The following is a 13640-nucleotide window of genomic DNA, read 5'->3' as shown; positions in this document are numbered from 1 at the left end:
TAGTTTGGATCTTCTTTGCTTTTTTCTTTTCTTTTTCAAAGCAGTGCTAGAATTACTACCACAGAGCACTGTGATAATGGCTAAGGCTCAGTTTCAAAAGGTTCTGGTCTTGCAGTCCTGGCAAGTGACTTGACCTCTAAGCTTCAGCTTCCTCCTAGTATGATCATCTGCTTATGGCTGTGGAAGTAAAGTAAGCTGATACTGGTAAAAACACTCCAAAACTCAACAAAAAAGTGCAGCTGTTTTAAACTTTTCTTACTTTTTTTTAAAGTTGTAGATGGACACAATGAATTTATTTATTTTATGTGGTGCTGAGGATGGAACCCAGTGCCACACGCGTGCTAGACAAGTGCTCCACCACTGAGCTACAACCCCAGCCCCTTTTAATACTTTTTCTTAGCCAATAGGCTAGGCAAAGGAGTTGTTAGTAATTTTCAGTGTTCCAGGCAAAGAGAAGAGCCTCGAGGTTTTTAGTTAGCAATACTTTTGGCTTCAAGTAACAGAAAGCCTACAGCTGCTTAAACTGAAAACTGATTGTATTTCTCATAACGAAAATTCTGAAGTAGGCAGCACCTGAAGCAGCAGCTTATGGATGTCTGAGGTTTGTCTTGTGCATTTCTTTTGGTCTTTCCCTCCGTGGTCAGAAGATGAGTGCCAATACACAAAGTATTTTACCTGTACTCTTGTTCGAAGAAAAAATATCAAAGGGGTTTGAAGTATAAATACACATTTGGAACTTATGTTTCTTTCTTTCTTTTTTTTTTTTTTAGGTATTACTTGCACAAGATAAAAAATGTGAGCAGCATAAAAGGCAATACAACGACTCATGGTCTCCTCACCTTCCAGGGACCCTCCCACAGTAAATGCTATTAATTAAAATTTTGTGGGCTGGGGAGATAGCTCAGCAGGTAGAGTGCTTGCCTTGCAAGCACAAGGCCCTGAGTTCAATCCCCAGTGCTGAAAAAAAAAAAAAATTGTTTCCTAGAAACAGCATCCTCAAATGTGTGATCAGGAGCCCCCTAAGAAAACAATAAATCTTTCAGATGCCATAACACATTTCAGTAGGTGGGGGGAGACTGACTATATTTTCAAGCATTGTACAACATTTCAAATTATATCAGAGGTTTGATAAACAACTTGTTTTCCATGCAGGGCTTTCTTTCTTTTTCTTTTTTGCCACAAGTCTTGCAAATGCTAGACAAGTGCTCTACCCCTGAGCCACACCAGCAATCAAGCCCCCTTATAGGCCTTTATGTATAAAGTAAAACACATAATAGTTTGCATTTTATTGGAGAAATAAGAATTCATAAGTGTATCAAACTATACACACTGCTTTGTTTTTTATTCTATTTATTTAATTAATTAATTAATTTGTGATAGTAGGAATTGAACTCAGGGTCTTGCCCATACTAAGCACTGAGCTACACCCCTAGTCACTCCAATTTTCAATTTTATTTTGTTTTTCTAGTACGAGGGATCAAATCGAGGGGCCCTCTACCACCCTTTTTATTTTTATTTTGAGGCAGGGTCTGACTAACTTGCTCAGTATGGCTTTGAACCTGTGATCTTCCTGTCTCAACCTCCTGTGTTGCTGGGATTTTAGGGGTGTACCACTTTGTGCCTGGCTGAAAAGGTATATTTCTAACATACTGACAGCAATTTTACTGATCTTGGGCATTTTGAGAACCATCACAGTAAATTACAATCTATTTAGGGAAGGGACTATATCTTCTTATTTCCCACTGTATTCGGAGTCAACACCACCAATCCTGCAACACAGTAAGTCCCTGAGAGGACACAAGGAATGATGGCAATCCTACCTACTATGGCTAGGTTCTAGTAGATTTCCAGGATCACATCACAACACTGTTTACAGGTTTCTCAGAATTAGATCCAGGAAAGTCCACAGCCACAACATCAAAGCTCACTGATTCCTGTATCATCACACATATTACTGATTTGAAGCAAGTAGCATCTTCACCAACATTCCCAGGAGAATGAGGAAGTAGGACCCAATGCCTACACAGGGTCTCAAGGTCTTCAATGATCTACACCAGGTTCAAAATTTCTACAATCTTCTTTACCTAAATTCACACACTCTATCTAAATTTGCACATTCTTAATCTTCTCAAGTCCTATGGTACTTCCTGAATATGAATTTATCTCACCATAACAAGGCTAGAAAAATCTTATTTCCCTCTGAGTTCACTGCCAGGACATTCCAGTCCTGGGAATCGCACCCAGAGCCTCGCATATGCCAGGCAAGCGTTCTGCTACTGAGCTATATCCCCAGCCATTTTCTTCTTTTCTTTTTAGATACGGTCTCCTACGTTGCTCAGGCTGTCTTTGAACTTCCGATTCTCCTGCCTCAGTCTCCCGAGTCACTGGGATTACAGGCGTGTGACTCCGGGCCTCGCTTCTAACAGCACTGTGGCCACGCCCCCTCGCCCCGTTCCCGCCCGCCTTCCAGGCTCGGCCGGGTCCCCATTCCGCCCGCCAGCCACGCCTTCTGGGCTGGCTCTTCGTACGGGGTCCCACCCTTAGTGCTTGGACGCGCCCCAACCGGTTCGGTCTTCCAGGCTCCTCCGTGACATCTTTTTCCCTTTTCTTGCTGGGTTGCGGACTGAGCCCAGAGACTTGCGCATGCTGGGCTACACTCCCGGGCCCAGGCGTGGTCTTTGTCCCCTTCCAAATCAGGCTTTCCGGGCTTGGTCCATGTCGTGAGACACAGTCCTCGGCCTCGGCCCCGCCCACGCCCCGCCTCACCCTCGGTCTCCATTCCCAGCCCAGCCCCCGTCTTGGCCACGCCCCCGACTCGTTCCCGCCCAAAGGCGGGCTTGGTCCTCGGTCCCGGCCCCGCCGGCGCCCCGCCCACACCTCGCCTCACCCTCGGTCTCCATTCCCAGCCCAGCCTCCATCTTGGCCACGCCCCCGGCTCGTTCCCGCCCAAAGGCGGGCTTGGTCCTCGTCCCCGCCTCGCCCCGCCCCTGGGCCCCGCCTCGCCCCGCCCCTGCGACGCCATCCGGGCTTAGTCTTAGTCCCTAGCCAGGGGCCCCCCACCATGTCGTGGTGGTCCTGTTCCCGAACCTGACCACATCCCTGCGAAAGGAACGCGGGAGACCTTGCCGGGTACTGGAAGTCCCGGCCGCCGCCTAGGCACTCCCGGGGGAATTCCGACAGCGCTTTGACCGGAAGCGGAAGTGCGTGGCGGCGGGATCATGGTGACTCTTACTGACCTGCCGGATTCGGTGCTGCTGGAAATCTTCTCTTACCTCCCGGTCCGGGACCGGATCCGCATCTCCAGGTGCGGCCCCTCTCCTCGGGGGAAAGAGCCGGGCAGGGGGCTCACCCAGAGATGCGGATCCGGCCCCAGCGGGGCCGGGGTCGTTCTAACGGCGGGTCCCCTCCCCCAGGGTGTGTCACCGCTGGAAGAGGCTGGTGGACGACCGGTGGCTGTGGCGACATGTCGACTTGACGCTCTACACGGTACGCGGGGTCGGTGGCGCGGGCCAGGGACTTGTTTGGACTGGTTGGACCCCGAGGGCCACCCTTTCTACCCTGGGGCAGTGTGTCAGGAATTGCAAGAATTGTTTTTTCGTCAGTCCAGGCTTGGGATTTCCAGTCGGGCAGTCTGGGGCCTGTCTCTGGACCTCAGTTTCCCCATCCTAGAAACCTGCGGGACCGGTGCGCCTGCTTAGTATACGCGAGGCCCTGGGTTCAGTCCCCACAACCGAAAAAAAAGTTCCTTCCCGCGGCGGTGGTGCAGGGAAAGGGCATATAGCATTGTCTGCCATATACGCCCCATACAGTAAATGCTAGTTTATGATTACATTAGCAAACACTAATACCAGTGATTTGTAGTGGAGAGATTATTTTCCCGAGTCAGCTAACTTTCCAAGTAAATTTCCTGAGTAGTGCAACCAAACCATTTCCACTTTCTCTCATTTGCATTTTATTTTTCTTGTGTTTATTATGAAATATTTCAACTATCCAGAAATGTAAAGAGGATGATTACAACCATGTCCTCACCACCTAGATTTGACTTTTTTTTTTTTTTTTTACCGTACTGGGAATGGAACCCAGGACTTGGCGTATGTTAGGGAAGCACTCTACCACTAAGCTACATCCCCAACCCATTTTTTTTCTTCTTTGTTTTTTCTTTTCCTTTTTTCTTTTTCCCCTTGGTCGTACCGGGGATTGAACCCAGGGACCTTCTACTACACTCCCAGCCCTTTTTATTTTTGTTTTGACACAAGTTCTGGCTAAGTTGCTGAGGCTGGCTTGGAATTTGTGATCTTTCTTCAGTCTCCAGCTGCTGGAATTACAGGCCTGTGCTGCCATCTCCGTTGGTCCTTTTTTTACTTTTTGTTTTTGAGAAAGGATCTCACCAAGTTGTCCAGGCTGGCCTGGGACTTTCAATCCTAGTCTCTCACCCTCCCAAGTAGCTGGGATTGCCAGTGTGTGACCCTGTGGGGCGCACTTAATCTATTTTAACTTTTTGTTTTATTTACTGCAGATCATGCATGTGAAAGATACCTACATGTACTTAGCCAAACATTTATAGATCTATTTTTTGTCTTGAAATCCTTTTCACAAGTAGCCAGTATTATAAAAAGGATTTGTACCCTTACTTTCAATCATTTCATACATGTGTTCATAAGTATACAGTATGGTGAATGAATTTCTGAAGTTTAATAATTTTCTATTTAAATAATGTTATTTTACTGTATACATCACAACTAGATTTTACACAGCGTTGCTTTTGAGATTCCTATTAGCACATATAAAGCAAGTTCATTCCTTTTAACTTCTGTATCCATTTTCTGTTAATAGATGTTTAGGTTGTTTCCAGCTCTTCAATATTATAATCAGCTTCTCAAACTTTACTGTGTATATGAATCACTTAGGGATCTTACTTGATGGGGTCCTCCCCTGTGCATTTCTACTCCAGGCATTGTCCTCATTCCATACTTTGGGTTACAAGAATAGCCTTGTGATTGTCTTCTTTTCTTTCTTTCTTTCTTTCTTTTTTTTTTTTTTTTCTTTTTGTACCAGGGATTGAACCCCACTGAGCCACATGCCCAGCCCTTTTTAAATTTTATTTAGAGACAGGGTCTCACTGAGTTGCTTAGTGCCTTTCTAAGTTGCTGAGGCTGACTTTGAACTCTGATCCACCTGCCTCAGCCTCCCAAACCACTGGGATTTCAGGTGTGCTCCACCACACCCAGCGATTGCCTTATTGTGTCCAGGGAGATGTTACACTGAAACCTAAAAGTGAAGTTTCTTTTTTTTTTTTTTTTTTTTTTTGCGGTGCTGGGGATCGAACCCATAAAAGTGTAGTTTCTGAGGAGTAAGATAGTTTATACTTTACCATCATCAGTTCTTAATCCAAAATTCCAAAATTAGAAGGCTTGCAAAGTGAAGTTAGACTTAGTCAAGCACTCCTGTGGTATCAGTTACTCAGGAGACTGAGGTTAGAGGACTACTTGAGTCCACAAGTTTGAGACCAGCCTGGGCAACATAGCAAGATCTCATCTCAAAAAACAACTCCAGGCAAGGTGGTGCATATCTGTAATCCCAGCAGCTCAGGAGGCTGAGTCAGGAGGATCGTGAATTCAAAGCCTGCCTGAGGAACTTGGTGAGGCACTGAGCAGCTCAGTGAGACCCTATCTATAATAAAATATTTTACAAAGGGCTGGGGATGTGGCTTAGTGGTTAAGTGCCTCTGGGTTCAACAACAAAACCTCTTGCAAAGTGAAAAGTTTTTTGTTTTTTTGTTTTTGTTTTTTTTTTGCAAACTGGGCACAAATTTATTTGGTAACAATATCTGCTCTAAATTGGCATAAGGTTATCAATACCTCTTTCCTTTTCCTGCTCAATGTTTTTTTCCATGTTGTTATAAGAGATTATGACTCTGTAGAAAAATTGTTTTTATTGAGATCAACGTTTTTTGAGACCTGATCTTGTTATGTTGTCCAGCCTGGTCTTGAGCTCCTGAGCTCAAGTGATCCTTCCACCTCAGCCTTCTGAGTAACTGGGACCATAGGCATATACCCCTAAATCTGTTTAGTTTTTTTTTGTTGTTGTTGTTTGGTGGTGCTGGGGGTTGAATCCAGGGCCTCAATCATGCTAGGCAAGTGCTCAACCACTGAACTATACCCCCAGCCCTGAGATCAACTTTTTAAAAACCAGTTTTTTATAAATACATAAAATGCATCAAAGTAACCCAAGTACCCAACCTCAGTGTTTAATTACATTTATTACCTGTTCATCCATCTATGCATCTGTCTGTTCATTGCTTTTTCTGTTCATCAGTCCATTTTATTTTTTAAAATTCATTCAAATAAGTTGCAAGAACTTCTACTTCTAAACACTTTAGCACACATGCCATTAGCAGGAGATGAGCATTCGTTTACAGTTTTCCTTTTTTTTTTTTTTTTTTGAATGAGGTTTAGCTATGTTGTTCAAAGTGGCCTCAAATTCCTGGACTCAAGCAATTCTCCTGCCTGTGCCTCCTGAGTAGCTGGGATCGCAGGTACATCACTGCACCCAGTCTTTTTTTTTTTTTTTTTTAAGGTATGTTTACCAGTGAAAGTTAATTTTTAAGAAATTATGCAAGTCATGAGTGATTCTCCTGGTAAAAACATTGAAATTGCCACAGGTAGAGCTAAGAGCTGTTGAGAGTTGTCTCTGTTAACCCCTTCCCCACAGTCACCACTGTCCTTGCTCTGGAGTATTTCCCTCTCTCCCATCCTTTATGCATTTATATTTTATGAATTACAGTGCACATTATGCTTTTACAATACAGTGATTACAAAATCCAGATCAGGCTTTGGAGTCAGGCTTGTTGGAATCCTAGCTTGACTCCAACCTCTCCCCCCCTTTTTCGTTCTTTCTGTTGTGTGTGTGTTGTTGGGACTGGAACCCAGGGTCTTACACGTGCTAGGCAAGTGCTCTATCACTGAGCTATACCTGGTGGTTGCATTTAAATAAATAAAGCATTGTTTTTTTTAAAAATGATACATATGCATGATTCAAAATGCAAAACAGCAAAAAAATTCATGTCTTCTTAAGACCTTAATTAAGATCTTTCTATTTCTGCTTACCTTGTTCTTTCTGCTAGAGGCAGCAGATGTTCCTATTTGCTTTCTTGTTGCATGTATGTGTGTATAGAGGTGGGATACTGGGGATTGAACCCAGGGATACTTTGTCACTGAGCTGCACCCCAGCCTTTTAAAAAAATTTTGAATTTTGGCTGGACACACATATAATTTTAGCAACTCCAGAGGCTGAGGTAGGAGGATGGCAAGTTTGAGGCCAGCCTCAGCAACTTAGCAAGATCCTGTCTCAAAATAAAAAATAAAAGGTCTGGGAATGTAGCTCAGAAGTAAAGTTCTCCTGGGTTCAATGCCCAGTACCATATTTTTATAAAAATTTATTTTTTGAGAAAGGGCCTCACTAAATTCCCTCTCTATCCTTTTGCTTCAGCCTCTGGAGTTTCTTGGATTATAGGCATGTGCCACTGCCACAGGTTCCCATTTGCTTTTGTATTTTAGGAACACAAACAAACAGTTGTCCATTGGTGTCTGCAGGGGATTGGTTCTAGGATCCCCTCAGATTCCAAATTTCTTAGATGTGTAAGTTCGTTTTTTAAAAAAATGGTGTAGCATTTGCATAGAACCAATACACATTCTCCTATAGACTCTTTCTTTTTCTTTCTTTTTTTTGGTCCTGGTTGTTCAATTTAGGGGCACTGAACATATACAGACTAGTTTTTTATTTTTGTGTCATCATTCCCTAAACAATACAGTATAACAACTAATTTCATAGCATTTATACTCTAATAGGTATAATAAGTCATTCAGAGATGATTTAAATTTCATAGAAGCTGGACATGGTGGCTCAGGCCTGTAATCCCAGCAACTCAGGAAGCTGCCACAGGAGGATTGCAAGTTCAAAGCCAGCCTCAGCAACTTAGTGAGGCCCTGTCTCAAAATAAATATATATATAAAAAAGCTGGGGATATGGCTTTTTTTTCCCCTTAGTAGTCTAACCTACAGTTGGTTGGGTCCACTGACATAGAACCCATGGTTACAGAAGGTCAACTGTATTCTTTCAAAACAAAACAGGTGGTAGTGGTTGCCCACATTCTAAATTTCTGAAAAAACTACCAGATTGCTTTCCACAGCAGAGCATGAGAAAATCTGCCAAGATCCTGACTCAAACACATTTGATGTTGTGAAAGTTAAGAGTTTCTTATATAACATCTTTGAAATAAAAATTAACTTCGTCTATTGGCTTTGTGCCCATTTTAAATTTTAACAACCATAGCTTCTACCCTTATAAGTTACTAGTTAGTATCCAGTATTTCTAATGAGTTAGTTCTAGGGACCCAGACTTGCTGATCTATATTTGGCCAGGAAGTTTGTTTCGATTTGGTACTGGGATTGAACTCGCGGCACTCGACCCCCGAGCCACATCCCCAGCTCTATTTTGTATTTTATTTAGAGACAGGGTTTCACTGAGTTGCTTTGTACCTTCCTTTTTCGCTGAGACTGGCTTTGAACTTGAGATCCTCCTGCCTCAGCCTCCGAAGCCACTGGGATTATAGGCATACAGCACGGTACCTGGCTATTTATTTTTGATTGGTACTTTATACATAAAGGCGGAATTCACTATGGTATATTTATACTTGTACATGGCATGATTTGTTAGATTCATCCAGCATTTCCTCCCCTTTCCTGTTCCTCCTCCCTTTCTCTCAGTCTCCTCTGTTCTACCGACCTTTCCTATATCCTTATGATATCCAATGCACCCCATTTTTTCCCCTTATTTTGCTCTAGCTTCTGCATATGAAAGAGAACATTCCACCCTTGATTTTCTGAGTCTGGCTTATCTCACTGAGCATGAAGTTCCATCCACTGGTAAATGCCAACATTTCATTCTATATGGCTGAGTAAAACTCCATGTGTGTATGTATTACATATTCTTATTTCTGTCCATGAATATTTGATTCCTGTGTCAAAAGTAGTCAACAAAAATTATAATATGGACTGGGTATGAAGCTCAGTGGTTGAGCATGTTCTTAGCATGCACATGACCCTGGATTCAATCCCCAGGACTACATAGATAGGTAGGTAGGTAGGTAGATAGATAGATAGATAGATAGATAGATAGATAGATAATATGCTAGACATTTTGTTTCTTCCTTTCTTCCTTTCCTTTCCTTTCTTCTTTCCTTCTTTCTCTCTTCTTTCTTTTTCTTTCCTTCTTTCCTTCCTTCCTTTCTTTCTCTTTTTTTTCCTTACCTCCCTTCCTTCCTTTCTTTTTTCTTTTCCTTGTTTCTCCCCTTTCTTTCTTCTAGGAATTGAATCCAGGGCCTCATGCTTCCTAAGCAAGTGCTCTGTACCACTGAGCTACATCCAAGTCAATTTCTTTTTAAGGTAATATGTACATACAATGAAATGCACTGTGTTTTCAGTTTTATATATATATATATATATATTTTTTTTTTTAATTTATTTGTTTATTTTTTTTTTTCCTGTACTGGGGATAAACCCAAGACTCTACCACTGAGCTATATCCCCAGACCTTTTTTTAAACTTTTACTTTAAGACAGGGTTTCACTGAGTTGCCCAGACTGGCCTCAAACTTAAGCTCCTCTTGCCTCATCCTCCCGAATAGCTAGGATAAGGGGGTGTGCCACCCCACCTGGTTCCTCTGTTTGTTTTCTATTAATTTCCCGGAGTTAGGCAGCTCTGACTGTTTCTGTGAGTCTTTTTAATCTCTTTTTTTAACCTAGACCCTCTGGGTAATTTTAGCCTTTTTTTTTTTTTTTTTTTTTTTTTTAAGCTTTATTCTGTGTGGTATCTCTCTCCCAGAGGTGGTTATTAAGAAAGACTTATAAAGGGGTAGGTCATTTTGTTTTCTTACTCCAGAAGATAACTCGAATTTATTCTGATCCCCCCCCACCCCCCCACCCCCGCCACACACACACTGGACTTGTTCAAAGTCCTAGCAGTCAAAATGGTGGAATCAGACCCTCTTGCAATTCCTGGGGAGGAGGTGATGTGGAAGGGCAGAAACCCAAGGAAACACCAAAACCCCTGCCACCAAGCAGACAGGGTCCTTGGGAACGCCCCGCCTCTCACCCAGTCACCCCAACCTCTGACTCTTACAGATGCGGCCTAAAGTCATGTGGCACCTCCTTCGCCGATACATGGCATCTCGGCTCCATTCCCTGCGGATGGGTGGCTACCTCTTCTCCGGCTCTCAGGCCCCCCAGTTGTCTCCTGCCCTGTTGAAGGCCCTGGGTCAGAAGTGCCCCAACCTGAAGCGCCTCTGCCTGCATGTGGCTGACCTGAGCATGGTACCCATCACCAGCCTGCCCTGCACCCTGAGGACCCTGGAGCTACACAGCTGTGAGATCTCCATGGCCTGGCTCCTCAAGGAGCAGGACCCCACCGTGCTGCCCCTGCTCGAGTGCATCGTGCTGGACCGTGTCCCTGCCTTCCGAGACGAGCACCTGCAGGGCCTGACACGCTTCCGGGCCCTGCGTTCACTGGTGCTAGGTGGCACCTACCGTGTGACCCAGACAGGGCTGGATGCCAGCCTTCAGGAGCTCAGCTACCTGCAGAGGTTCGAGATGCTAGGTTGCACCCTCTCAGCCGACAGCACCCTGCTGGCCATCAGCCGTCACCTCCGAGGTGTGCGCAAGATACGGCTGACGGTGGGGGGCCTCTCTGCCCCCGGTCTGGCCGTCCTGGAGGGAATGCCAGCCCTGGAGAGTCTGTGCCTACAGGGCCCCCTCGTCACCCCAGAAATGCCCACTCCAGGTGAAATCGTTTCTTCCTGCCTCACCATGCCCAAACTCAGAGTACTTGAGCTACAGGGGCTGGGCTGGGAGGGTCAGGAGGCTGAGAGGATCCTGTGTAAGGGGCTGCCCCACTGTATGGTCATTGTTAGGGCCTCCCCCAAAGAGTCCATGGACTGGTGGATGTGACTGTGTCACTGTCCCAGCTTGCAGAGTTGAAAGACCCTCTGAGCAGCAGATTGAAGAGGGCAGGTTATGGGGCTGGAGGGAACTGAAGGTGACAGGCAGAGACAACCAAGGCCTTTGGCCTCCAGATGGTGGGCGTCTGGCCAGCTGTGTGGCCTCAGTCTCAGCCTGCTTCTCCAGGCCCAGTTCCCACCTAGACATGAAGATCCTAGCTACCTCAGGATTGTGTTGCATAGCCTTACTCTATAGCCAGACCTCAGAAGCCCTTGATGAAGGGGCATTCTCCAGGTCACCCTCAGGGTTGTCCTCAGGAACAGAATGGGTGGAATTAAGAGCTAGAAGGACCTGAGGCGCCGATACCCCAGGGATACCTGGAAAGATTTTATACATGTGTACCCACATGCCTGCACACCAGAGATCAAGGGCAGATGAGGCTTGCCATTCATAATCAAAATGTTCATGAAGGTTCTCAGTTGTATTTTCTGTATTTTCTACCTTTTCCAAGTTTTCCACAGCAGATATTATTTTGCTATTAAAGAAAAATAATGAATTTTTTTCACAAAAGCATTCAGTTTATTCATTCCTCGAGTACCTGTTTCGCAGACACCACTCAATACTGGGGCTGCAGCAGTGAGCAAAACAAAACTCCTCATACAGGACTGGGACTGTAGCACAGTGGTGGAGCACTTGCCTACCATGTGTGAAGCGCTGGGCACTGCATAAAAACAAAACAAATAAAATAAAGGCATACTGGTCATCTACAACTACAAAAAAAAAAAAAAAAAAAAAAAATCCTCATACAGTCCCCAAGAGGAAGGCAGGGTGATAAACACATTTATGGAATAATCTTGGAGACTTTGAGACAGTAAACCAAGGTTATGTGATGGAGGCATGGGTGCTTGGTAGAGATCTAAGTAGTAAACCAGCCGCAGGGCATGCTGGGGAAGAAAAGATCCTGAGGTGGGAAAAAACTTGGCATTTTCCAGTAACAGGAAGGTCTGTGCCAAGTGAGCAGGGAGGAGGAAGTGAGGTTGGAGAGAGAAATGGGGGAAGGGCAGTCAGGGCCTCACAGGTGGCTCAGGTTTTAGGGTTTCAATAACAACTTCTTTTCCTGCCTTTTGAGTCAGAACCACTTGAAGGATGCAGGTGTTAAGATCCTGAGCATTCGCCTATGAGATGAGCGTTACTTCTGAACTGGGTCTGAGGGTATGTGGCTAAGCCCCTGGCTGTGGGCTCATCACCTGCCTGGCAGGAGGGGCTGAGACTCAGAGAAAAACCAGGCTGGGTCTGCTTGATTCCTTATTCTAAGCTCACCCACCAGAGAGGAGCAGGACATGTTTCTTCCTGCTATACCCACTTTGGGCTGGAGAAGAAATTCCTTCTCTGACTTGCCAGGACTGGAGTGTGGGTGTGCACCTGATGAGGCCACAGTTAGGGCGTAATTGTCCAAAGCTATGACCAAACCTAGCAGCTCTAGCCCAGGACATTTGGGAGGCAGGGATGAACCAAGTTGGAGCAAGGAGATTGAGATTTCACAGCTGCTAGGGGTGGCAAGGGAAATGAAATTAGGCTGCCAAGGGAGCTGGATTCTGTTGTGGGGAATATGATGGAGCATCCACATCAGCCCCACACTGGTACTATGGTTTGGATATGATTTAAGTTTGTCCCCCAAGAATTCACGTGTTGGAAGTTTGGTCCCCAGGGAGGCAATGTGAAAGGTGGTGGAATCTTCAAAGGATGGATTTAGGACTGGGGATGTGGCTCAGTGGTAGAGCAATTGCCTGTAATGAACATCAGCACTGAAAAAAAAAAAAAAAAAAAAAGATGGAGTTTAGTGAGACGTCCTTGGGTCAACTGGAGGTGGGCCCTTAGAAAGGATTGTAGGATCTGAACCTCTGGCTTCTTTGGTGCTATTGTGACACAGCCAGTCATGAGATTCTTATTGGAGCCAAGCTAATACTGAGCATCATGCCCTTGAACCTCTAGAACTGAGAATAAGCCTTTTTTTTTTTTTCCATTATGACCTTAGCCTGCCTCTGTCATTTTGTTAGAGTAATGAAAAACAGATTGATACAGAGTTGGGCTCTGCAAGTTTATTTTGGCTTATGGTTTTGGAGGCTCCAGGCTAAGATCAGGCAGATCCATTGTTTGGGGGCTCTGGTTAGAGTGCTGGATGGCAATGGCAGGGAGCATACAGTGGAACAAACAGCTCACTGCATGAGCCAGGAAGCAACAGATAAAAAGGAAAAGACCCTGGTCACAATCCCAAGCAAGGGCATGCCCTCAATAAGAATCTACCACCTAAAGCTTCCACCAGCTTAGAAGAAGAAGCCTTTAACACATAGACCTTTAGACAACACATATAACCCCCTAAAATTATATGTTGAAATTCTAGCTCCCAAGGTAATGATATTAGAAGTGGGGGCTTTGGGATGTGATTAAGTCATTAAGGACATGGCCCTCATGAATGGGAATAGTGCCCTTATCAAAGAGGTCTCAGTCGGGCATGGTAGTGTACGCCTGTAAGCCCAGCTACATGGGAGACTCAGGAGGATTGTAAATTCAAGGCCAGCCTCAGCAAATTAGAGGGACCCTCAGCAACATAGTGAGACCCTGACTCAAATTTTAAAAGTGGGGGTGG

At 44.9% G+C, this 13640-nt stretch overlaps 1 protein-coding gene across 4 annotated transcripts; it reads left to right on the top strand.

Moving 5' to 3' along the window:
• Window positions 1-3013: 3013 nt before the first annotated feature.
• Fbxl12 (F-box and leucine rich repeat protein 12) lies at window positions 3014-11543 on the top strand. 4 transcript variants are annotated; one of them, XM_047531514.1, is made up of 5 exons: window positions 3245-3304; window positions 3414-3486; window positions 8844-8924; window positions 9853-9911; window positions 10181-11541. In XM_047531514.1, exon 5 carries the CDS (start codon window positions 10181-10183, stop codon window positions 11000-11002), a length of 822 nt encoding a protein of 273 aa, XP_047387470.1. In that variant the 5' UTR covers window positions 3245-3304; window positions 3414-3486; window positions 8844-8924; window positions 9853-9911; the 3' UTR covers window positions 11003-11541. The 4 variants fall into 4 exon arrangements, with proteins under 4 accessions (XP_047387467.1, XP_047387468.1, XP_047387469.1 ...); XM_047531511.1 differs by having other exon boundaries at window positions 3014-3486; window positions 10181-11543; XM_047531513.1 differs by lacking the exon at window positions 9853-9911 and having other exon boundaries at window positions 3239-3304.
• Window positions 11544-13640: the final 2097 nt, after the last annotated feature.

This window comes from Sciurus carolinensis, chromosome 17 (genome assembly GCF_902686445.1).
Source record: "Sciurus carolinensis chromosome 17, mSciCar1.2, whole genome shotgun sequence".
NCBI classification, from domain to species: Eukaryota; Metazoa; Chordata; class Mammalia; order Rodentia; family Sciuridae; genus Sciurus; species Sciurus carolinensis.
Note: the sequence above shows the minus strand (reverse complement) of the source record. Positions and strands in the feature narration are given on the sequence as shown.

Bases quoted from the DNA above. Each gene is read 5' to 3' on its own strand.
- Fbxl12 (XM_047531511.1), top strand. From the start codon at position 3,219: ATGGTGACTCTTACTGACCTGCCGGATTCGGTGCTGCTGGAAATCTTC. The intron at 8,925-9,852 runs GTAAATGCCAAC...TTTTTTTTTAAG, and splicing joins GCATGAAGTTCCATCCACTG to CTTTATTCTGTGTGGTATCT. The intron at 9,912-10,180 runs GTAGGTCATTTT...TGACTCTTACAG, and splicing joins TAAGAAAGACTTATAAAGGG to ATGCGGCCTAAAGTCATGTG.